General features: G+C 50.9%; 1 protein-coding gene across 6 annotated transcripts in view; it reads right to left on the bottom strand.

Moving 5' to 3' along the window:
• Prdm11 (PR/SET domain 11) overlaps positions 1-25,888 on the bottom strand; it is a 78,472-nt gene that overhangs the window by 40,139 nt on the left and 12,445 nt on the right. For 2 of the 6 annotated variants that reach the window (XR_012437225.1, XM_074044666.1), the window contains exons 1-4: positions 8,746-8,963; positions 8,062-8,186; positions 7,607-7,710; positions 6,807-7,069 (exon numbers count right to left, since the gene is read on the bottom strand). Coding sequence is in view for 5 of the 6 variants with exons in the window: in XM_074044666.1 (XP_073900767.1) it covers positions 6,807-7,069; positions 7,607-7,710; positions 8,062-8,180 (486 nt within the window). In the remaining variant the exon portion in view is untranslated. Of the gene's footprint in view, positions 1-6,806; positions 7,070-7,606; positions 7,711-8,061; positions 8,187-8,745; positions 8,967-25,888 lie in introns of those variants that run through there. The other 4 variants (XM_074044667.1, XM_020176424.2, XM_074044668.1 and 1 more) reach the window with 3 other exon arrangements.

The following is a 25,888-nucleotide window of genomic DNA, read 5'->3' as shown; positions in this document are numbered from 1 at the left end:
CTGCTGAAAGCAGAGGGTTAAAAACCTGTGCCTCCTGACCGCACGGGTGGGAAAGCTACAACAGTGCTGGTGCCAGAAGTGCACAGCCCGAGTCTATCGGAGGAAGCAATGAGGCGAGTCTCAACAGACAGGCATTCTTCAGCGGGAGTTGACTTCAGGAAAGGGAAAAAACACGCAAGGGGGACTCTTCTAGAATAAACGATGTCAATGATTGAGACCACTAATGTAACGTGGGCGACTGAGTGGAGTCTGGGGGAATGCTATGACAGACATTACTTAGGGAACGGGGAAGTCTGCATATGGACCACAGATGAGAAAGTATTGCACCCATGGCAAATGCCCTGGGTGTGATAACTAGGCTATGGTAATACAGGTAGGACAGTGGACAGACACTACCAATGGCAGGTCACATCCAGTCCTCCTGACCCCCTCTGATTTTATACAGCCTGTGAGCTAAGAGTAATTTTGCATTTTTTAATGATCAAATGTTTTTCTTTATGTAATTTCATGTATATGATTTCCGCATTTATATGAAATTCAAATTATAGTGTTCATACAGTGTTACCGGAACACAGCCACACTCATTCATTCCTGCATCGTCTGCGGTCACCTTTGCCCTATGATGGCAGCGTACAGTGGCTGTGACAGAGACTGCCTGGGCCACAGTTCTAAAATCTTTATCAGGTAGCTCTTAAGAGAGTGTTTGCAGCTGAAGGCATGGTTCAGGAGGCAGAGCGCCTGCCTCGCAAGCGCGAAGCCCCGAGTTCAAACCACAGTACTGCCAGAAAAGAAGGTGTCTGTGCATCCCTGGTACAGAGGAATGCTCTGCTCTTAGAAATGTAGGCTTGGAGTTTTAGAAGCGTCACAATGTGAGCAGCTACACGTTAAGCAGTTAAAATAAAAACAAAGAATGTGTCTTTGAGTGTGTCTGTATGCATATGTGTTGGTTTGTACATATGTATACGTATATCCCTTCTATACATATGAAGAGCTAAAGCAAAGTTATAAGATGTCAGCAACAGGTGAATCTAGAAGCAAGATGTTCAGTATACTATTCTTACAACTTTCCACAGTTTGAAAATTACTAAAATTCAGAGTTAATATGAATTAAATAAGCAAATGTGAAAAGCACTTGCTCATTCGTGTGCACACGTGTACACACACCCCAGTCTGTCTCCAGGTCTCTTTCTTCCTGGACAAGCTTGCTTTTCCTCGCTTCTCTAAGACAGTAGAAGCCCTGCTCCCATCACATCTCCTGGTGCTGCAGCTGTCTGCTTACATTTCTGTGCAGCACAGGTACTCAGGGTCTCTCAGAATATCCTGGAAGGTGAGCCATAAGCTTTCGTACATCCAAGTTCAAGTTTTAGAAGAAATCCCCGTTTCACAATGGAAGCTGAGATGGGAAACACTGAGACATAATTTCATATCTGCTTTCCCCAGCACAGTAGAAGTCTGGCCAGCAGGGTGGGGAGACTGACCTACATGGGGCAAGCACTTCCACTGCACAGAGTCCTCTTTCTGAGGGCCCCTGGGAATCCAGTGTCAGAGGGCTGACCTGCTCCTGGGCTCCCTGGTTCTTTTCACATCAGGGACAGAATACTCTAGAAGCTGACCAGTCTCCCCTTCCCCTACAGTACCAGATCTGGACCCAATTTAGCCTAAAGTGCACATAGGTCATTATGGTAGGCATTTTTATCCCCATTCCTGACTTCATTTGGGGTCTCCACCCTTGTTTTTCTTTCTTCTGTCTTGGTTGTTTATGTCACCATGGAATATTTTATGTATTCTGCTAGACTGCCCTAAATCTTTTCTGGTATAAGATGGATCTGAGTGAAAAACTTAAATAGAAACCCTGTGCTGTCTCCTCTTTCTTCTGCCTCTTTACTAAACCACGTGGCTGCATGGCAGTCCCAAGCACCTCTTGCCTCATCCCTGGGTGACCTCGGCAATGATTCATGGCATTTAGAAATTCCAGTGGGATAAGAAAGCAGAGGAAGGGTCATTTATTTTCTAAACAGAAAGAAGTGAGTGCAACACTCATGCCAAGGGGAGATCTAAACACACTTGCACTCTACACATAGCAGGACCAGCTCTCCTCCCGGGTGAGTGGAGCCAGAGAAGGAACCTATGCTCAGCTGGAAGGAGGAGCAGAATGGAGCCAACCAAGAGCAGAGGTGGAAAAAGGCATGGAAGGAAGGGTGGTGGGATGAAGGCAGGTTCTGGAGCCAGAGAGTACCCATCTGAAGCCCAGTTCAGCTACTAACTAGTTCCTTAGCTTAGTGCAATATGACTTATCCCCACCTATGGGGCCTCAGTCTTCCCTCCTGTGTAATGGACAGAAAAATGCACGTGTCACAGGAGCACTGCAGGATCAGATGGGACGATGCTGTAAAGCACCGAGCATACCAGACACGTACCAGCTCTCAATAAATGGCTGCGCCAGCCATGACCACCGTGCCATCTCTCCTGGAGTGCAGTGTGCATCCATATGCAGGAATTGTGCACCGAAAAGCATCTTCTTGGATGGGGGCTGGGACTCTTGAAGTCAGGCAGAAGGTCAGAAAAGATGATAGCATGGATGGCTTGGGGACAGGATTTGACAAATGAATGCTATTTAGGTAGGACACGAGGTTTCCAAATCAGCATGATGGTTCAGCTTCCCTTTTCCTTCCTATATCATTCATCACCTAAACAAGCTGGGCTGCTCCTCATGCCTGCTTTTCCCCAGCTGAGGCTCAAAAACCTGCTCCAACACACGCACACACATGCTCTCAATGCACTCAAGCATGTGCACCCTGGGGCCCCTGGTTTCATGGGTCATCTGGAGCATCAAGTTTGTCCAGGCCTTCCATGTCCCTCACCTCTTAGGATCATGAAGGTCAAAGCCTCTGCGTGGTCCAGCCACCTCCCTCTCTCCACCACCCTGCACATTGAGCAGATGGCCCTCACAATGGTGAACCTACTCTCTTAGTTTCCTATTGCTTCCGTGACAGACGTCTACAAGCAGTGACTTTAAACAACACAAATTCATTCTCTTGCAGTTCTGGAGGTCTCCTTGTCTTTCCCAGCTTCTAGAAGCAACCTGTGCCCCTTATTCCCAGTTCTGCCTCTCTCTTCAAGGCCAGTGAGGTCTCTCTTTCTGACTCAGACCCTCCTGCCTCCGCCTTAGAAAGATTCTTATAATGGCACTGGGTCTAGTCACATAGCCCAAGATAACTTCCCCATCTGAAGATGCTTGACTTAATTCTACCTGCAAACTCTTTCTGCCATATAAGATAACCTATCACCAGGTTCCAGGGACTTAGGATCTGGAAACCTTTGGGGCTATTACTTGGCCTGTTATACCTATCTACCTCCATATGTGCTAACCTTCTGGGCTGTCTCTCCAGTGGTGGAGAAGATGGCCCCTCACTTTCCATATCCAGTGCTTCCATGGGAACCTTCTAGAAATGTTGTAGAAGTGTACAGATGGTGTCTTTCTATACACCCCAACCACTTCTTCACAGGCCTCCTCCTGCTGACTTTTTTTTTGGTGGGGGAGGTGGGGACTGAGGTTTGAACTCAGGGTTTTATGCTTGCAAAGCAGGTGCTCTACCACATAAGCCACACCTCTAGCCCCTCCTGCTGGCTCTTAAGGATGGGGATGTCTCCTGGCCTTGTTTCACCCGCTCTTATCTCCCTCCTCACTTCTTAACTCTAGCCAGACTTCCGGGAAGTGCTTTATGCTGGTCTCCTCAGCCTTGTCACTTTCCTGCAGGGCATCTGTGATAATCCTTGGTGCTATAGGGGGTGTCCAGTGTGGTGCAAACTGTTTCACAGTAACTCTGGCCTCTGCCTCCAGATGCCCGTGGTACACACCCCCGCGCCCCCCTCCCCCCCGAACTGTGACAGCCAAGTCCCCAGACATCACCAAAGTGCCCCACATTGAGACCCACTGCTCTTGCTAAAGTCATCAATGACCTCTTGGCACTAGATACAATGGACACTTTGGAGCCCTTCTCTTCCTTGGCTTCTGAGCAGAATTTGATCATGTTTCCCACTATGACCCTCACAGCCTCTCTTCTCCAGGACATTCAGGACTCTCTCCTGGGCTTCCCCTACCTCTTAGGCCACTCTTTCTCTGTCTCCCTTGAGGATCAGGCTCCCCTCTGGACCATTAACTCTCATGATTCTGGAAGCTAAGTCCAAGGTTCTGGCTACCCCTGCTCAGCTCAATTGCCCCAGGTGGGCTCCACTGACCACCTGTGCAAGGCCACTCAAATGACAAGCTCTGAACCCATGTATCCACCTGGCACCACCACTTGGGCTTCTTGATGTGACTCCAAACTCAGTAAGTTCAAAAGCAAAATTGTGACTTTTCCCACAACCCAGTCCCCCTCAGGCATTCTCCATGTTGCTGAGAAAGGCACCATCAGCCACCTGCTGGGAGGGTGGACCTCAGGAGCTGTCCTTGACATGCCCCCTCCCCTTACTGAGGTCACTTAGTCCCTCTGCAAGTCAGACCTCTCATCTCTGAACCAGTTCAAAGCCAGGTGCTAGTCACCATGTCTCCACTTGTGACTCTGTCCCCCAGGCACTCATGACTTACAGAACCCAGATGTGGGCCTCCACTCTTCACCAGTGCCCCAACCCCTGCCCCCATCCATTCTTCAGGCTGCAGCCAAGTCATCTTTTCAAAACCTTAATGTGAACAGGTCACTCCTCTTTACCCCCACTCCCACACACACACTTAGAATAATCTGGAAGCTTCTTACTGTCCTTAAAACAAAAGTCCTCACTGGGTGGGCCTCCATCCATCCTCCAGTGCTTGTGTTTGCTGTGCTCCAGGCACCAATGACCTGTGGCTTGGATATACTGTGCCTTCTGCCACAGGGCCTTTGCTCATCCCATCCCATTCATCTGATGCCCCTCACCAATCTTCACTTGGTGGTCATGCTCTTCTTGCAACCACAGCTCAGTACCAGAAAGTCTTCTCTGGCTTCTGGCCACCTCAGTTCCCCTGGCTGCTCATTTTCTCCCAGTCTTGATATCACCTTTCAGAGTTGTAATTTTATATGGATTTGCTTATTCTTTGACAATTCCACTTCCTGTACAATAAGCCCCATGAAGGCAGGACTTATGCCTGATCTAGCCGGCCACTGAATCCCCAAGTCAACCAGGGCGTGGCACTAGAGGTGCTCAGAGGAGAAGTGTTCATGTGAACAACAACCTTTCTGGGGGCTAGCTAGTTTTCTCTATTATCCCATGTCCTCCCATCGTGGGCCAGCGGCAACAAGTTGACTCCTACAGTTGTCCTGGGACTCCTTCCTCCTCATATCTTTGAAAACCCTCTTCCCCAGCTCTTTTTTGGGGGTGGAGAGGGGGATGGGACTGGGATTTGAATTCAGGGTTTTATGCTTGCCAAGTAGGCACTCTACTGCTTGAGCCACAACTCCAGTCCATTTTGGTCTGGTTATTTTGGAGATGGGGTCTCATGAACTATTTGCCTGAGCTGGCCTCAAACTATGATCCCCCTGATCTCAGCCTCTCAAGTAGATAGGATTTATAGGTGTGAGCCACAGGTGCCAGGCAAATCTTTGCCACCTTTACACGTTAGCTAGCTACAAATCCCTCTCAAATTTGCTCACTTCCAGTGCCTGAGCTCAAGCCACAATCTTTTTTTACATGAACTCTCTTCCTAGCTGTCTACCTGGGATCCTGATTTGCCACACTGTAACCTGACTGGGCCATACTTCTGTTTGGCCAAGTCACTGACTTCCCCTGGCCACCAGGATGAAGAAGGCACTTACCCTGACCTGAAAGAGACAGCATGACTGGCTCCTGCCTCTCTACCGATTTCTTGCCACTCTGCACCCCGGGCTCATTGCTGCCACCACACAGGACTTCTCTGAGGTCCTCTCCCTCAGCTCTTTTGCCTGTATGGACCATGTTTTTGTCCCCTGTCCAAGATGAACTGCAACTGATCCTTCAAGTCCAAGGCTAAAGGCAACCTTCCCCAACTCCTCAACAAGGCCAACAACAACCATAGCTGACACTCACCATGTGGGAACCAAGGCCAAGCTCAAGTCTAAGAATTTTATAAGGTCGGCTTATTCAGTTACACCAGCAGCTACAATTAACCTCACGCTACATCCGAAATATGCGCAGGAAAGAAAATGACTCATCCAAGGTCACATTAGATAGGAAACAGTGAAGCTGGATGACATTATGAACTCAGGCTCTGGGCCCCGAGCTCCCAGGCGCTATGAGCACTGCCATTTCCCTCTGCACTATGTTCCCATAGCGTCCTCTGTTCCCCCTCTGGTGGCAATAATCACAAGTGTGCATACCTGTTCAATTCCTGTCTTCCCACGAGACTGTCCGCTCCTGGGGAGAGGGACCACATCTGTCTGTAGAAGGCGTTACCTCTGGCACCTGGCCCAGTACCTGATATGCCCACTTTCTAAGCTGTATATCATGGTGTCCCCACAGGCCCCAGTTCCAAGTCATCCGCTTTGGAAGAGGGGTTGACTGAACCCTTTGTAAATGCCACCAAATGGCCCACCAGACATACAGGAGGATCCATAGAAAAACTGCCCTAATTCTACCAGGCAATTTGCTCATCTGCTTCACACTGACTTGCGCTCCCTCAGCATGACCTAAAGGGACCCAGCCACTCAGCTGGGGCAAGGGCACAAAAAGATCCATCATCTACTTGACAGAGATGAATGCAGAAAAACTCCTGAGCCAGCTCATAGCTCCCCCTGCTGGTCTCCCTCCCTGTCCCTTGGCAACCTCTCCCGTGGAACAGCCCAGGGGACACTCACCAGCCAGGAGAAGAAGCCAGCTGATTTGTCCTGGGAGGATATCTGCCCCTCATAGGGGCCAAAGATGTGACCCTTGGGGACGACCTCATTTATGCATCGCACGTCGCTCTCCCCACTGGCTTCCTTCACCACCTCCATGCCCTGTGGGATGGTGAGGGCTGCTCGGTCTGGGATGCCCACAGGCACGGGCGTGTCAGACACAAACACAGGGGGACCATGGTTCGGGCACTCGTCCACAAAGTATTCCTGGCAGGACTCGCAGACTGGAGGGATGGAAAGAAGAGGGAGGCCTCAGTCGTGGTGGGAGATAGGAATCCTATGGAGGAGGCTGAGGGGCTGATGGGGGCGGGAGCTAGCTGGAGGCCATGCACAGTGACTCTAAAGTCCCAGCTGTAACTCAAGTTAGCCACAACTCCCTGGATCATCATTAGCAATAACCCAATATCCTCCCTGGGAGCTAAAAGGACACACCTGCCCACACCAAGACCAAGGCCTTTTTCTCAAGTTTGAAAAAGGGGAGAAAGAGCATAGCTTTGGGGACCAATGGACCTGGGTTTGAAATGCAACTGTACATGTGTGGGCTGTGGTTGCTGGGACACTTAACTCTCACCAAACTTCAGTGTCCTCAGCTGGAAAATGGGGCTACCTTGGTGGTTCATGATGTGAGAACTCACTGAGGCCTGCACCTGGCCTGGCGTACAGTGGGTAAGTACCTATCATTGGTACTCTAGCTGCAAATCCCCTGCCAGGGTGGGGTAGGGTATAGGGAGGAGCCACCCGAAGCCCCCAGCTCCACTTACACCAGAAGTCCACTTGCTGGAAGCTTTTGGGCATGATGAGGTCACGCTTGCCCTTCAGTTTCTTGGGCCCAACTTCCACGGATGAGGACTCTGGTCTCCTAGAGCTGACCACAACAGGGGCCAGCAAAGAAAGCAAAGAAGGCATCAGAGTGAGAGCCCAGTGTGGAGAGAGGCTGGGGACAAGGCCAGGAGGCTAAGATTGATATGAATGGGCATAGAGCTCTAGTCAGCCTGCTGTTCACTGCAGAAGGTGGTGGAAAGCCTGGAGTCCTGAGACCTGGGCCACTGCTTGGGTCCTTCCCGAGCCGAACCTTTCCTCACCTGTAGCCCCAGGCGCTGCCCTAGCAGCGTGGAGGAAGGTGGGCAGGGAATGGGAACTTTCCTCTAGATCCCCAACCAACCCTGCCCAGTTACCCACCGTCCTTCCCCCATCCAGTCCCACACAGGGGCCTCACCAGGGCTGGCCATACTCCTGGTCGCGGAGTGGTGAGCAGACCTCTGTCTTCACCACGGTCACCATGTCCCCTACAGCTGCCTTGGTCTGGGCCAAGCACTCCTTCATGTTCTCAGTCATTCTGCTCTGGGGATGCAGGAGGCAGGACCAGCACAGGAAAAGGATCAAAGAGACAGGGGAGAGGGGTAAGTGGCAGAGAGGACAAGCAGGGGTCCCTGGGAGTCTGGTTACCCTCCCTGCCATCCCCAGAGGAAGCGCTTGAGAACACAGACAACAAAAACAGCTGTAGCCTGGCCAAGAGGAAATGCCATTTCTATCCCAGCCTGGTCTTGGGGACGATTGGAGCCACCAGCCCCATGGGGTCAGGGACCAGGGCAGTTCAGGCCAGGAGGCAGAGCTAGGAAGCATAGCCTGGAACCCCAGACTAAAGAGCAAGGAGCATGAGGACCCCTGAGAGCCTGGGGACAAAACTCTGCAAAGGGAGATAGGGAGGGAACAACTCAAGTCCAAAGTGGGGCCAAGGGGATGGGCAGACCAAGTGGGCCCTCAGAGCTGGGCCTGACTGATGGGCTTCCAGGAGCGCAGCCAGGCCCCTCCACCAGCTTGGAGCAGGTAGAGGCGGGGCTGGGGGAGGTCAGGGTGAGCCGGAGCTCACCGAGGGGAGTCTCGGCCCTGCGCTGCTTACCGCCCTCTGCCACAACGCCGGGCTTCAGCCCCTCCCTCGGCACCCCGCGATCCTCATGCCAAGCCAGGGACACTCCGGCCCAGGGCGGCGCGCAGCTCGGGCTAGGACCGCGCTGGGCCCCGGGACTGGGCGAGCAGCGTGTGTGACTCACTACCCGGGGCCCCGCTGGCCACACCCCTGCTCCTCGGCTAATCAGCCCCCTGCTCCCCACCCGGGCCCCAAAGCCGGCGGCGGGGAGGGGTGTGGGGAAACAGGACGGCCTGCCCCCTCCTGCGAGCCGCGGGGCCGGAGCCTGGGGGCGCGCGGAGGGGACTGGGGCTGCCTGGCCCGGCGAGCCGCCCCGCCCCCAGCCCCGGGACGCCCGCAGTCCCTGGGACCCCGAGGTCCCCCGATCTGTGTGTCCGGCGGGGAAAGTGTGAGAGGTGGCGAGGTGGCCAGGGCGGCGCAGACCAGGGAGGCCGGGCAGGGCCGGGCGCGCTGCGCTCTCACCCACCTTCCTGGCGGGGCGCTGCGGCCCGCCCCGCTCCGCCCGCCGCCCGCCGCCCGCCGCCCGCCGCCCGCCCGGCAGCCCGGCATTCCTTGCGGGGGCATGTGGCTTCTTGCCGGCCCCGGGGGCACGTAGTTGGCTGGCGGCCGGGAGGGGCGCGGGGAGCGCAGGGAGCGGGCGCCGGGAGGGGCGGCCACGGGGGAGGAATCCACAGCCGCCCCTCGCCCATCCCCACCCGGCCCGGACCCGACGGCCGGCGGGGGGCGCAGCTCCGCAAAGCGCGCAGGCCCCACGCGGACTCGGCGCGGCCGCAGCCACGCAGCGGACACCGCCTCGCCCAGCCGCAGCCCGCGCCCGCTGCCTTCACCACCTGCATCGCCGGGGTGGGAGCGCGGCGCCCGCCGCTCCTCCGCCTCTTGGCGGCCTACACGGGGCGCCACCTCATAGCCGGCGGGATGGTCCCTCGTCACCCGTGAAGGCATAGGGGTTGGAGGGCCCTGGGAAGCTGTCCAGTGACTTGCCCAAGGTCACGAAGACCATTCCTGGGGAGTCTGCAATAGAGGCTAGGGCGCAGCCTCAATAAATTGGAAAGAGGAGCACCCCAAGTTCATATTCATGTTGAGTAGGTCTGATTCATCTCCCTCAGCACGGTCCCCTTCAAAATAATTACTGGGATCACCCTTGGGTGGGGTCGTGCTCAGACTGCAAGTCCAGCCCCAGGTGCGACAAGGCCCTGTGGATTTGTTAATGATCATTGAACACCTGCCCCCTTCCCCCGCCCCCAGAAGCAGTTTACACTTGGATTGTGTTCACACACAATGCATCCTAAGGAAGGAGAGCCTAAGGGTTAGCTGCCTAGGTTCAAACTCCACTGATGGGCTGTGCGACCTTGGCAGGTGTTAGGGACTAAACCTTTGTTACCTCACCACCAGCACCAATATGTATATTGAAACCTTACACCCCAATGTGATGGTATTTGGAGACAGGGCTGTGAGGTGACAGAGGTCAAATGAGGTCTCAAGAGTCAGCTGCCCTTATGATGAAAAGGCAGCAGGGCATTCTGCCTCTATTCTCCATTGTGGAAGGACAAGCAAGAAAGTGCAGTCTGCAAGGCAGAGAGCCCTTGCGGTCAATGAATAGCCTGGCACCTTGACCTTGGACGTCTCAGCCTCCAGAACAAATGTGTGTGGTTTAAGCCACATGGTCTGGGGTATTTTGCTATGGTAGCTCAAGCTGACCAATACAGCAGCTTATCTAACGTCTCTGTAAAATGTAGCTGATAATACAATCCATCTCAGAGGGTGTGTGGGGGTGGGGCAGAGATGAGTTTGGAAGAGGGGAGGGAAGGGGCAGGGAGACATGGTCTCTGTACATCCTACTGGAGAAAGGAAGATGGAGATAGGTGACATCAGTTAGGAACAGCTTTGAATTCTCTTCATTGGATTGGATTTACTTTTTTAGCCAATCACTCGAGACACTGCTTAGGAATAATTTGCACAGGCTCCCTGGCTCTGACCCTCTGGGCAGTTCACTAGCCCCAACTGTATGTCATGCTCCACGGTGCCACAGAGCCTGTGGATGCAATGTGTCCTCACCCACCCTACAGCCCTGGCTTCCCCTTCCCTGGTAATGCCCTCTTCTAGTCCTGTGGCACACTTCACTTCACAGCACCTGTCACATTTATAATGGCCTTTTGCTAGCACAGTTATTTGATTGTAAGCTCCCTGAGGGCAGGATAGGGGCTGCTAAGGCATGCAGGTTAAAGATGCCCTCAACCTCAGGACCAGGCACTGGCAGCACTGACCCATAAGAACGAGAGCCTCCTTAAATTTTGCGCCTTAGTTTCTTGCTTGTCTCACACTAGTCTCAGCCTAGCCCCACACACAGCACGGCTCTCAATCAATATTTGCTAAGTGAATTAATGATTAAATAACACATGTGCCTGTCCACTGTGTCCCACTGGCCCTGCAAAGAACCTCAACTCGATGAGAGAACTCAGAAGGAAGGACGCTGTGGGCAGGTTATGGTTTGGAATCCTCTTCCCCAGGCCAGCTCTCCCCAGCCATCTCACCAGGCAAGGCAGGTGGAAGAAAGGCAGGAGAGGAGGCATTGAGAGCAAGTGCAGAGTTGGGAGACTTGGTGGAATTAGACTATGAGGCTTGCAGCCGGATTCAGACAACTCACTGCAGAGTATGAGCTGGGTGACACATCACCTTAACACTCTAGTTCTCAGAGTGTTCATTGGTAAGATGAAAATAATAATTGCCAGGTTATTCCCATAAGGAATAAACGGAATAAAGGCTGAAGCAGGGCCTCAAGAGGAGCCCAATGCCACTGATCTGTAAGGGACATTAATATTACCCTTTCTATCTGGAGGGAAGAGGGTGACAAGGAGGAAGAGAGGAGAGGATGGAGGGAAGAGAGACGACAGGGCAAGTAAAGAGGCAAAGTGGGCGATAAGAAGAGGATGAAGGATGGAAAGGAAGAGAACAAAAAATAAGGAAGGGGGTGGGGAAGGAGATGAGGAGGGAAAGAGAGACAGAGAACGGGACTGAGAAAAAGAGTCGTAAGTCTCTCATGGCCCCCTGCAAACCATCCCCTCCCTCATAGTGAAGACATCTGTGGGCCCCACTGTGCTTTCTTGTCTTCTCATTTACACCGTCCCCCATCACCTGAAAGATCTGCATGGCACACACGAGTTGAGAATCCCTTATCCAAAAACGCATGGGACCAGAGTTGTGTCAGACTGGGTGAGGAGTTTTTCAGACCGTGGAATGCTTGCATAGCCTTTACAAGTTGAATATCCCAAATATCCCAAAGTTCAAAATCCAAAATGCTCCAAAATTTGAAAGTTTTTGAGTGTCATACCAGTGTTCAAAAAGTTTCAGATTTCAAAGCATTTGGATTTTGTATTTTTGGATTAGGAATACTCAACCTGTTCTAAATAAGGCAGTTAAGAAAAAGAGCTGGGTGTGGTGATACACACCTGTAATTCAGCACTTGGGAGGCAGAGTCCAAGATCAGCCTGGGCTACATAGTGAGACCTTGTCTCAAAGCAACTCAAGAGAAAGAAAGGGGTGGGGGAGGGAGGGCAGGAGGGGAGAGAAAAGAAAAGAAAACAACTAGAATGTGTCAAAGGCCTCATAGAGAAAGAGTGGCACCAATCATACCAAAATCTTTTGCAAGATGGTTCAGGATTGAGCTTTCCATGTTCTCATCATTTGACACCTAATTATTGACTATATGCCCAATTCAGTTCTCTTCATTCTTGAAGAGCCCAGCTGCCTGGCGTGCCAGGACTAAGCCTCACTGTAGCCTGATGTGCATTCCAACTCTGAAGTGGACCACAGACACTTTTACTTTGAAACAGAGTCTCTGCATCTGCACTGAAGGCAGGAGGGCAGGAGAAGGAGAGGACCAAAGGAACTTCCCTCTGGGGAGAGAGAACATGGGCTAGTGTCCTGCACTGGGTCCATGTCAATGAGTGTCACCAGGACTGAGCCAGGAGAAGCACCAGCAGGCTTTCCTGCACACTGTTCCGGCCCAGTGAAGGGCTTGGGGATGAGTGGTGGGCAGCCCTGTGGAGGACTCCAAGAGGCTGGCTGTGCTCCTCTCCCTGGCTCCTCTGAGTCTGCACATGCAGAGATTAGGCCTGTTGCAACCCTAGCAATGAGATGGAAACCCAGGAGAAGGGGGTGGAGAGCAGCCCAGGGGCCTGTAGCTCTGCTTTCACCCTTGTCAGGGGGCCAGGATCCTGGAATGCCTGGCAGCCAGAAGGCCAGGGACCAGGAGTCTGTGCTTACTTGGTTTCCCTAAAGCTTGGCACCAAGAGAGTCTGGCAAGTCTTTCCATTACCCACCACTGCATCCTCTGTTGTCCCCTCAGATAAGAAAAGGACATAAGGTTAGGGGCTGGGCCAGGCCACTAACCCACAGACCTGGGCTGGGAATCTCCAGCCCAGGGTCTTAGTCTTGGTTGGATCATAAACATGTTAGGTAACCCTGAGAAAGTTCCGGCTTTGCGCTAAACTTCAGTTTCCCCTTCCTAAAAAAAAAAGAAGGGCATCCAACTAATGGTTCTTTTTTATTGGAGGGGAAGGAACTGGGATTTGAACTCAGGGCTTCACACTTGAAAAGCAGGTGCTCTATCATTTGAGCCACACCTCCAGCCCATTTTCGTGTGGTTGAGATGGAATCTTGAGAACTATTGCCCTGGCTGGCCTTGAACCACAATCCTCCCGATCTCAGTCTCTCAAGTAGCTACGAATACATGTGTGAGCCACCAGCACTCAGACAATTAATGGTTCTTAACAGTAAACAGGGGGCTGGGGGTGGGGATGGAAAGGTCTTAGAATTATTACAGGAGGTAGTTGAGTTGATATATACAACAAGCCCTGCCTATACAAATAAATTATGTGTCTTGAACTTACATGTGAGACAGATTTGCAAATGCATGTAGATGCTTTTGTGATACACGAAAGGTAAATTTATTTAAAATGTTACTGAATTCATGAAAGTCCTATGCCACTGTATATCTTGTCCATCAGTGGATACCAGCACAGCCACTCAAAAGCTGTGTGATCTTGGGAAAATTAACGATTTGTCCAATACAGCTGATATCAGACCCTATCACACAGGGGTGTTTTTCTTAGCATAATGCCTAGCCTAGTATAAGCACTCTGTAAACATTAGTTATTATTATCAGTCACTTTATTGTTATTTAAAAGTATACTAAGCTGGACAGGCTTAGTGGTGGTGCTCACCTGTAAATCTCAGCTACTTGGGAGGCTAAGGAGGAGAATGGTGAGTTCAAGGCCAATCTGGGGAACATTACAAGATGCCGTCTCAAAAAAAAGTAGCCAGGCACAGTAGCCTATGCCTGTCATCCCAGCTACACCAGAGGTCTTAGGTAGGAGAATTGCCGTTCAAAGCCAGCCCTGGGCAAAAAGCATGACCCTGTCTGAAAAATAACTGAAGGAAAAAGGGCTGGGAATGCGGCTTAAGTGGCAGAGTACCTGCCTAGCAAGCTCAAGCCCTGAGCTCTGCCAAAAGAAAAAAGTATAGAAGACATGGTTGTGGATTCATTAAAAAAAGAAAAAATTAACATTAAAAGATAGAGCCAGGATGGGGATGTATCCGCGTGGCAGAGCGCTTGTATAGTGAGCATGAGGCCCTGGGTTCAATCCCCAGCCAGCACTGCAAAAGGAGGAAGAAAAGAAGGAAAGGAAGAAAAAAGGAAGGAAGGAGGGAAGGAGGTAGGGTCTTCACAAGCTATTACTGCCCCAATAGAGGAATACTTTTTTAGTCTATACTATAATGATGACTGTCCAACTAGAAAAAAATGAAAAAAAAAATCATGAACACGCAATCTGAAAAAAAAAAAAATACAAACCAGACAAATGGCTAATATGCTGTATGGAAAATCATCAAACCTTATTAATACTCACATAAATGCAAATCAATATAAATAAGCATCATGTCTCCACTATTAAATTGGCAAAAAAAAAATAGCAATCTGGATGACAGTGAGATTTGGGAAATGGGTGTCTCTGTCATCTGTGTTGGAGTGTACTGGGCAATTCAGCAATGAATAGGCAAAGCCCAGCCCTTTGTAGGAGCTGTCTCACATCCAGGAATTTCTCCTAAGGGTGTCCTCAAGCTGTGACATATTTACCTGCCAGGCTGTCCCCTGTCACATGATTTGTAGTGGCAAAGGCTGGGAAGCCTCATGAACCTCCAAAACAGCAGAGAAGTTACCACAGGGCACACTCTGAAATGTCAGACAGCACTTTCGATGCCATAGGATAGTCACTGACACAGAAACACAGGTGCAACACTCTATGAAGTAAAAATGAAAATATTTACTGCGTGAAAGCAGTCAACCTGAAAGGCTACATATTGGACAATTGCAATTATGTGACATTCTGAAAAAACAAAACTGGAGTCAGTAAAAAGATGAGCAGGGGAACAGGCCAAACACAGGGAATCTTTAGGTGAGTAAGTCACTAGAATAGTGGCTATACGTCATCATCCACTTGCCCTAACCATACAACGTCAATATGAACAGTGAACCCTAAATTCAGCTCTGGACTTTGGTTGATAACAAGGTGTCACTGTGCATTCATCAATTACAACAAATACGTGTAACGCTGGGGTGCGGCTGAGTGAGGATGGGGTACATGAGAACTCTGCCCTCCATTCAATTATGCTATGAGTCCAAAACTGCTCTATAAAATATAGCCTTTTTTTTAAAATGAAAGCTATGAAAAATAGATACAGAACAAAATAATCCCATTTAAGATCTATACATGGTATGAATTTGCATGCACAGGTGTTGAAGGGTAGACATGGAGGACGTTGTGTGTTTTCCTTATGTAGAAAAAGTGTCTTTATTTATTTATTTATTTATTTATTTATTTTTGTAAAAAAGTACTTTAAGAGGCCGGGCTTGGTGACTCAAGTCTGTAATCCTAGCTACTTTGGAAGCAGAGATCAGGATGATTGAGCCAGGGCAAAATGTTGGAAAGTGGTTGGCAGAGTGGCTCAAGTGGTAGGGTGCCAGCCTAGCAAGTGTGAGGCACTAAGTTCAAACCCCAGTACCACCAAAAAAAAACAAAAAAGGAAGTTTCAGAGACCCCCTTCAGCCATGGTGGTATGTCTGTCATCCCAGCTACTTGGAGAAGCATAAATATGAATAAAGCAAGATCCTATCTCAAAATAACCGTGGAGAAAGGGTTGGCAAAGTGGCTCAGGTGGTAGAGCACTTGCCTAGGCAGCAAGAGACCATGAGTTCAAACCCCAGTACTGCAAAAAAAAAAAAAAAAAAAAAAAGTTTTTTAGGGGCTGGGAGTGTCACTCAGACTGAGTGGCTGAACGAATGTCTAACATAGGAAGGAATGCTTCATACACATGTAGTTTAGAAGTCTCTGGAGAAAATTATTTCAGAGCTCCTTCTGCCTTTACTCATTTGTCACTAGATGTTGACATCCAATCAGCTGTGTGACAAAGGAGAAATCCAAGTCAGTGACTGAGGACTAGGTGTGTAACTGGCACTCAGCATACACACTTGACAAATGAATGACTCCATCGATGGATTGATTAAAGGCCCCCATAGTTCTACCAGGCAGCATCCCTGTTTTCATTTTCTTTATGATTCTGTTTTGAAAGAGTTTGTCTACTAAAAACACTACCTGCATCAAGGAATAGGACATTCACATTTCTAGTTTTTCCTTTCACACAACACACAGGTTAGGTGATAACCAGAATTAACATGCCAGCTGATTGCTAGCATCCTAAGCAAAAGCAAAGAAAATTTGCACATTCTTCATATATCCTGTCTGATCTCAGTATTCACCAAGCAGCTGTGACCCCCTCTCCCTACCATTCCTTCTCCTCCTCCTTCCCCTCTCCCTCCTCTTCCTCCTTCTTCTTCTGGAGATAGGGTTTCCCTATGTACCTTAGGATGGCCTGGGATTTGCTATCCTCCTTCCTCAGCCTCTCAGAGGTGGTACACAGGTGCACACCACTGAAAACAGCTCCGTGGATAGAAAGCTATGTAGTAATGAGACGAGACCATCTGAAACATGCTATACTGTGATAGAGTTACAAAACCAAGAACAGAGAGGAGACCCCAAAGAGTATATACTATATAATTCAGCTTATATAAAGCTTAAAAACTAAACAAGTATGCACAAGCATAGTGTTAGAGGTCAAGTTCAGTACTATCCTTGGGACTAACTGGAATGGGTGGGAAAGTGGGACCTTGGGTGCTGGACGTGTTCTATTTCTCCTTCTGGCTGCTGATCCCGTGGTCCCAAATCTATTGGGCCATGTTTTTATAATATGTGCATTCTTCTGTATGTACTTCTATGTTAACAAACACAAAGACAAAATATCTGCAGGGCGAGGAACTCCACGTCCAGCCCCTGATTTTGCAGCTGACAGAACTGGGGTCCAGCCAGCAGCGGCCGCTCTGGGCTGGGTTGTGGCAGATTGGGTTTCAGGTTTTCCTCTGAAGTGCAGTTTCTACTAAGCATGAGTGGTACAGCTGGTCAGGCCAGTGGAACACTTTCACCCCACGTGGTCCCTCCTGCAGGACTTTTAAAATACACTGTGTGGACTCTACCATTGGCAAGTCTTTGAGAAGAGGTTAGAGGCAGCTGTGTAAAGGATCATGAATCAGGGAGGCAGTGGTCAAGAGTGGCACCATTTTTATGAATTTGCTTCTCACAGGAGACACTGTTAGTGACTTCTCCAGCATCCATTACCTTTTCACACGCCCCTTCCAGGACCCACTGAGGTTCTGCACAAGCTGAACCCACACCAGGCTCCAGGAAGAGGCTCACAGGAATCTCAGCCAATGGTGCCACCCCATCCCTCCTCCATGACTGGACCAGGACCTGGCCTTTAACTAAAGCACATGGCATTCCCTTCCAGGTTGACACCTGACCTACTTTGATCCAATCAAATGGATAGGAAGGGCACTTATGTTATGACTTACATGAGGAGGCTCATGCCACACCCTGCAGAAGATCACGGTACCTTAGGTAAAGCTGACCCTCAGAGCAGAGTCAGAAACACTTTTAGTCTTGTCCCTGGTTCCTCCCTTGGACTCTGCCTAGAGGTAGGAGTTCTTGTCATTCATAAGGAGACCCTTGGAGCACACCTGAGTTTATGCTAATGAGGTGACTTAGGGTTGGGACTCCATGTAGCATCAGAACAAAGCTGGTCATTTCAAAGACTTAGTCATTAGAAGGCTAGAACTTTCAGCTCCATTCAGTGACCTTTGGGGAGGGGCCTAGGAGCTGGAGTTAAACTTTATAGAAAAACTATGAACAAGCCAATGCAGTGGTTCATGCCTGTAATTCCAGCTACTTGGGAAACAGAGAGATTGGGAGGATCATGGTCCAGACCAGCCTGGGCAAAAAGAGAGACCCCATCTCCAAAATAACCAGAGCAAAAAGGGCTGGAGGTGTGTCTCAAGTGGTAGAGCCCCTGCCTAGCAAGTGCAAAGCCCTGAGTTCAAACCCCAAAACCAAAAAAAAAAAAAAAAAAAGAAAGAAAAGAAAAATTAAAAGGACAAGTCTTGGGGTGTCAGCTGCTGGGTGCGTCTACTTCCTATTTAAATGCCTAGGAGTTATTGACTGTTCTGGTTGGATGATAGGCACATGCGGGTTTATTATTTGTTCTGTTTTGCATTTTAAAAAGTAAAAAATAGTTATTAGTACTAATAGTTTTCAAAACAAATCCCAGGCTTCCCCTCCCCAGGCTACTCCAGAATACCAGAACTGGAGGGGGAGAGGTCAGTAGAGGGTCTCCTCCCACTCATTCTGGTGCAGGACCCCACGCCACCTGGCTCCAGAATCCTTAGACTAGGCCAGCTTTAGTGACCTAAGAATCGAGGGGCAGGGGCTTTCTGCCTGGGCTGAAGAGAAAGGGCCAGGAGTGTGGGAAGGTCAAGACTGGCCCTGGCCTGGCTCTGCAGGGTCACAGAGGATGATCAGAGCCATGCTACATGAATTTCTTACCTTGTTCTGGGCAGGAGTTGGAGCACAGAGAGTCCTCTGGCTTAGTCAGCTCTTCACCCCCATGCTGCTATGGAGTGGGCAGGAGAGTTGGGCACTCTCCCCTCAAATCACATGTAGCAATCCCAGGGGGCAGGGTCGGAATGGAACCCAGGTAAAAGCATACATCTCACTGCCTCCTGTGGACTGTGGGAGCAGGGCGGACACCTGGCCAGTGTTATTTCTGCAGCCCCTGCCCTCCCAGCTCCTGCCTGCTCATCCAGCCCCTCCCTGCCTTTCTCACAGGCTCTTTATTCACTCCTTTTGCCCAGAATCTCAGAATTAAAACAAACCTCAAGAACTCATATACATCCCTGCTTCTGAAGGTGTGGGCCCTGGACCCACAGCACTGGCTGTGCTCAAAATACAGAATCCCACGCTCTACCACAGGCTTCTTGAACCAGCCTGCCTGAAGACTTGCCCAAGAGATTCATTCATCTGTACCTTACAGTTTGAGAAGCACTGGTCCAAACTGCAGGATACTTGAAGTCTTAGCACCTCTCATCCCCAAGTATGAGGAGAACTTCTAAGAACAGGGAGCTGTCTGGTGAGCAGCCCACAATTCCCGCTTTGGACAGGTAAAGGGGGAGTGCGCAGGGGTGAGACAGAGGCTGGAGTGAGGCAGTCAGGTGAGCAAGGCAATCCACTGTGAGTCCCGAGCATCAGTGTACACCCTTGGTGAGCATGTCACTCGGTAAAACCTCCCCATCCTCAGGTCCTGAGCCACTTCTGCTGCTGGTCACATAGATAATTAAGTAGGTCAAGGTGACAGCATTGAGAACATGCACCTGCTGGCTTTCTGGAGAAGGGATGCTGGCTCATTCACTGCTTCCTGTGAAGGGTGTTGGGCCCTCAGCCCTGGCTTCTTCCCATGCACTGCAACCCACTATGTGCAGAGTCCCTGATGGCAGCTGGAGTCACCAGCATTCCCATGCTTGTGACTCTACTGTTTGCAGGGCTCCTGCTAAGAAATTGCTGTGCTGATCCTTTGAGAGTCAGTCACTTTTAGCACCCACACCATAAGTGCAGGAGTCTCCCGGCTCTTCGTGTGCACGTGAGTGTGTGTGTGTGTGTGTGTGTATGTGTGTGATTAGGGGCCATGTATTAAATATCAATTAAGCGCCTCACCACATATTCATGGAAAGGGTCACACACACACACACACACACACACACACACACACACACACACAGGCTCCAACTAAGACCTTGACTTGAAGGGACCCAGAGGGAGCTCGCCCTTTCCTAGCACCTACTTTGTGCACTGTTGCCTCACTGGGCCTCTGCAAGGTGGGCCCTCCCCTCCCCACTCTCTGCTGCTGATGGAATCAAAGCTCTACCTGCAGCTCCACCTCAAAATAACATAGAGCAGTGTGATGCAAACAATGAAGAAGTTGAGAGTGACAGGATTTGGGGGAGAAGACTTGTGAATGCACAGCAATAGTCATTAATGATTCTAGCGACCACAGGCCAGTATGTGAACAAATGGAAGCTCCTGGGCTTCTCTGATGGAGCTGACAAACTCAACCCAAAAGATGCACTGCTGAGCCATGACACTCTGCCAGGATGGTGATCTTCAGAAAGTGAAAGACATTCCTCTGCAGCCTCCAGGAAGGAGGTGGGAGGGGCTGGGATGCATCCAGTGACTGCCACTTCCTGTTCTCACCCCACCTGTGTTCCCACAGTACTGACACCAAGTGTCAGGCACTGTCATAGGGTCTGGGAACCTCCGTGATCAAGGCCCACTCTCAAGGGCCTGTAGCCAGGCTGCAGTGTCTGATCCTGGCCCTTCTTTCCAACACCAACTTCCTGGTGTCCTTAGGAGCTCTACCTCCAAATGCTCTGCCCCCAGGGGTGGGCGTGTGACTGAAGGCCAACCAGTCAGAGCCCATTATCTGCAGGCCAGCCATAGTGACTGGTGCAAGGAAGAGTACCCAGCCAATTGAGGAGCTGCAGTTTGGGACTTTGGGGAAAGCCACTGGGCAGAGAAGAGTTGGTTCACAACTGGGACTGCTGAAAGTACAGGACAGGAGTGTGTGCCACCACACACAGCAGCTGCCTACGAATGGAGCTGGTACAGAAGAAAACAGAGGATGGACAGGCTGAGTCCTGATGACAGTGCATGAGCCCCTGGATCCAACTGTGCCTGAAGCTTTCCAGACCCTCCTGAACCTTGTGCTGAGCCCACCCCTTGCATTTCTGCCTAATCCTGTTTGATTCAGTTTCTGTACATCATCTTGTCAACAACCTAGAAAACACAATTTTACCTTTTCAGATAGGCTAAGTGGCTTGAACAAGGCTGCACAGCAGCCTCTACCCTTGCTGTTACTCCTAGGTGACAATCAAGTATGATGAGTGACAAACTGCAATGCGTGGGGGAGGGGTCCTCCAAGGCAGAGAGTTTAGGAGCTTCCTAAGAGGGAGCCCTGGGGATAATTCCAGGGAGAACATGCTCCACCCAAGACAGGCATGGAAGAAAGCAGGCACAGTTTGCAACTTGGTGGCTGGTTTTTTTTTTGTTTTGTTTTTTAATTTTTGCCAACTTTGAAGAAACAGATTTCATGTGAAAATGTAGCTGTTCAGCTTTTCTGGGAAATCAGAAGAGCCAGTCACACCATGCGGGTGGTCCCACATGGCCACCATGTGCTGAGCTGGGTGACAATACTGCTCAAACCAAACAGGCCAGGCCCTCGCTCTGTCCAGGTTTGCAGTCAGCCTGTCCTGTCCCTGTGTTCTCTGCCAGGGCATCTAAACTGGTGACCTGCATGGCAGAGACCAAGGTGCTGTACAGATGTGGTCCCCTGATTACCCGCTGGGGTTCTAGATTGGGAACTCCCTGGCCTCCTGGCCTTTGCCCACTTGGGCTACTCTCCATCCCAGCAGAATTGGCGATGGGTGAAGCACATGCCAAGGTGTGTGGTGGAAGATTCCAGGCCTAGCTCTCCAGCAGCACTAGAGATCCATTCCCTGAGCAGTCGGTGTCAGAGAGGCAGGGAGGAAAAGGCAGGCAGAGGTTCAGTGTAGAAGCTGGGAACATGGGCTCTGGAGGGACACCATGTAAAGCCCGACTCCACCTCCTACCGATTGTGTTAACTTACTGATGCTGTGCCTACATTGGCTTCTCACAAAATGTGGACAACAGGAGTGAACCTGGGTGGCTGTGAGTGGTAGTAAATGACTGTTAGTCTGACCTCTTCCACTGAAGCACTGGCTAGGACAAATCCCGTCCTTTCTCAGAGCCTCAGTTTACCCATCTATACAATGAGGCTGCTGGATTTGATGTCCTATTAGATCTGCAAGCTCTGATTAGCCTTTGTGGAAACTCCCAGAGCTGGGTCAGCAGGCCACCATTCCCCCACTGAAGTCAAAAAGTCCACCAGGTGAAACCACTGGATTCTAAACCCCTTTATACTCAGCCCAAGTTCCAGGCCCATGATGTGTCATGGCTCATTTATGACAAATCACCATAACCTGTAAGGCATGGGGGGGGGACCCCTCAGGCCATGGGTGCTCTGATCCAGGGAGGAACCCTCAGGAGCCCTCAGTGGGACCCAACACGGCAGTCCACTGCAGCTGGTGTCTGATCCAGCTTGACAGAGCATTTCCATGTCTCTCACACGCCCCCGGATGGAAAATGATTCAGGAACACCAAGGAGATAAAATTAGTCCAAAGGCTGAGAGTAATTTGTGCAGCCACTGGCCCCTGGAGGGAGAGAAGGCCATGCTGCCAGCTTAGAGGTCCTCTTGCGGCTGGCAGAGGGCAGCCTGGCCGTCTGGAGCCACTGTCTCCCAGCTTTTCTATTTCTGGACCCAGCTTCCAGGATTGTAGACGCTGCTCCTGGAGCTTTCTTGGACCCCTCCCTGCCCCCTTTGGCAGTGTAGTGGGCACACATCAAAGGGTCCTGCTAAGTGTCCACCACCTCAGTCTTTGAGCTAAGTATCACCTCTCCCATTTCACAGATGAGAGAGCACTGAGGCTCAGAGTGGCTAAATGAGTCATGCTGCAGAGACCCTGCCATAAGGCCCATGTGCAGAGAGCACACCTGGGTGGGGTTGAGGGGTACCTGCAGCTGAGTAGCCTAGGTCATGCCCTGAGACCAGCAGGGGCCCTGCTCCTACCTCTGGCACCCACAGGGGACCTGTGAGCCACTTCAGGGGCTCCTCGGAAAGCAGGAACTGAGGCAGGCTAGAATCTGTGGGCAAACACCTCCCCTTCCTTGGCACCAGGTAAGATGGGTTCATGAAACTGATGGGGGTGGGGGGGTGTGGGGAATCACTCACTAAGCTGTGAGCATTCAGTGGAAGGCCAAGGGTCCAGCACAAGGTCAGGCACACGGGCTGCCCAGGCTTTGCCAGCACAGGTGACAGTCACCCATGTGGAAAGATCATGCCTGGTCCAGAGCCGACAGCTGAGCTTCTGTGTGCACAGTGGGAGTAGCTCTGCCCATTCCCCAGGACACGGTTCAGAGCAGCTCAGTGACACCATTTCCCAGAGTGACCATAGCTGCCATGGCTAGGGTTCCGAGTGCGGCACTTTCAAATATCACCACACAGGACCCTTCCCATCCAATGATGTCCAGACACTGGCCTCTTGTCAAAACCTCCTTTTCGGCTGGTGGAGTGGCTCAAGTGGTAGAGTGTCTGCCTAGCAAGCACGAGACCCTGAGTTCAAACCACAATACCTCCAAAAAAACCTCCTTTTCATCAATTCACTTTGAGCAATTACCTATTGAACAAGTTGCTTGACCCCGCCACACATAGCACCGTGCGGGAGTAGGAAAGGTTGAGGCTGACCTCCTGGCCCTTCAAGGTTGCTGAGTGCAGTGGTTCACACACATGCTCTGGTGCCACCCAGCCAAGACTCACATCCTGACTTCAGTCCGACCATGAGCTTGGGAAGCAACTGAGCCTCCCCATGCCTGTTTCCTCAGCTGTAAAAAGGAGACCAGTCATGGTGTCCACCTGTGAAGCTTATCCTATGAACTGTGGGAAACAGAATAGCACCTAGCACGTGGTAAGTGGTTAGTGAACATGAACAGTTACTACAGAGTCAATGTCTGTCCTGCCACTACAACTAGGCCCTTAACTCAAAGTGAGGCCAGGCCAATGTCTTCGGTATGAGCCAGCTACAGGCTGGTGATGGCCAGCATCTAGAACACAAGACAGACATGAGGTGCTCCCTGCCCTGACCAGCGCAGACAAACCCCTCACGTGCCCTGAGACTTGCTTTCTCCACTCTAAAAATGGGTCAGATGATAGGTGCCTTCCTGTCCTCCTGGAAGAAGCCCAGAGTTCCCAGTATTGCTGCAATCCCCTTCCTACCCCCAGGACAGGCTGACTGCAAGTCCTGTGCCCACTAGGGCACAGGGGCTTCCACTATAGCAGCCATGCCTACTGCTGGACTCTCCGGTACCAAGAGGGTTTGTGGCAGGCACCGGGTAGAGCTGGACTGGGGCCAGTCACAGTGCTTCTCGCCTCTTAAGAAGTAATCCTGGTCATCTGTGCTCACTGACCACACACACCACTGTCCATGGAGCAGAGGCCAAATGGGGCTGCCCAGTCAGGCACCTTCTGCCAAGACTATGACATCAGGTGGCCTTGTGAAAAAGAACTGGATGAAGAGCCAGATGGCCTGGTTTCCACCCCCATCCCTGCCAGTGGTCAGCTGTGTGGCTTTGGGAAAGTCACTTAACCTTCTGGAACCTCAGTTTCTCCAGCTGTGCATTGGTATCCTGTTTCACAGTGGAGCTGATCAGATGGTGACATCAATGTGGTTTGAAGGCTGAAAGGTGGAGTAAGAAAAAAACCCAAAAGGCCATTCCTTCCAGGTCTGAGTAAGTGATCAGTGGCAGCGATGTCCTGGAGGTTGAGGCAACCTGGGTACTCAGTCAGTGCAGCCCAGACATGCCCAGGCTCCCAGGGGACAGGTGGCTCTAAGCTGCTTTCTTCTCCTGCCCATGCTACAGGCCATGGAAGATCAAATCCACAGCCACAAGGGCTCCATTGAGAGCCGGTAAATCTGTCTGAGGTGTCGGGTTTCTTTACCAGGCTCTTGGCCACCTGGTCAAGATGACCTCTTTCCCTTTCCATAGGCCCTGGTCCAGAGCCTTCAGGGCCAAGAAGGGTAGAAATCTGATTGCCCACTACATTCCCAGGCGGCAGGCTCCTCTGGAACGCCCGTGGATGGGGGAGGATTGAGGCGTCACAAAGCTTAGCTGCCCATCAGGAGGACGGGCCCTGTGCCCAGCGAGGCAGGTCTAAGCTAGCAGGAGGAGCGATCCCAGGAGAGTGACACCTCTGGACATCTGCCCTGTGCTCAGCTCAGGGCTTTCCACTTCCCAGGTGTCAGCTTCCTGGGTCTGCAGCAGCTCTGATGTGGGTGCTGCTGTTTTCTATTACACAGAGGAGAAAACCAAGGCACAGAGAGGTTGATGCAGTTTTCACAGAAACGTGGTTCAGTGGGGCTGAGCCAGGGCTTGAACCAAGGTATTCTGATTCCAGTCCACTTCCCTTCCGAGTCATCCCCAAGAGATGGCTCAGAACCCTGTCGTTCACACAAGGGCAGAAAACCTGCCATGTGAGGGAGGAAAAAGGCTCCAGGGGCCAGGCTCCTGTTGTCAACTCTCTAGGGGCTGGCAGGGACCAGGGGAGCTCCTTTAGGGTCTCTGGCTCTAAAAAAGAGAGCCAGGAATAATGTGGTACCCATGGGGAGGCATTTGGTCTACATAAACTCTCGAATGACAAATTTTAAATATTGCACAAGTTTTAAAAATGCAGCAGACTCCCATAACTCAGCAATAGCAACAATAGATATGTCCAAGGAAATATTAGAATAAACTCAGAATTAACCTAAATGTCCAGCAGAATTGTGGCTTTAGATGGCCGGGTTTCCTCCCTAGAACATTCAGTGAGTACTTGCAGAACAGTCTGTACCATGCGAACCATTTGTGTAAACACACAAGCATCCCCACCACGGCAGTACAGATTCCTGTAAGCTGTGTGTCAACATATAGAAAAAAGCTAGAAGGATATACCAAAGTAGTAACCGTGATATTTAGCCTTGCGGAGGAGGCTAGAGCGTTGTGGCTGCCAAGG

Source organism: Castor canadensis, chromosome 1, assembly GCF_047511655.1.
Source record: "Castor canadensis chromosome 1, mCasCan1.hap1v2, whole genome shotgun sequence".
Lineage (NCBI taxonomy): Eukaryota > Metazoa > Chordata > Mammalia > Rodentia > Castoridae > Castor > Castor canadensis.
The sequence above is the reverse complement of the archived record's forward strand: the minus strand, read 5'-3'. Positions and strand labels throughout refer to the sequence as shown.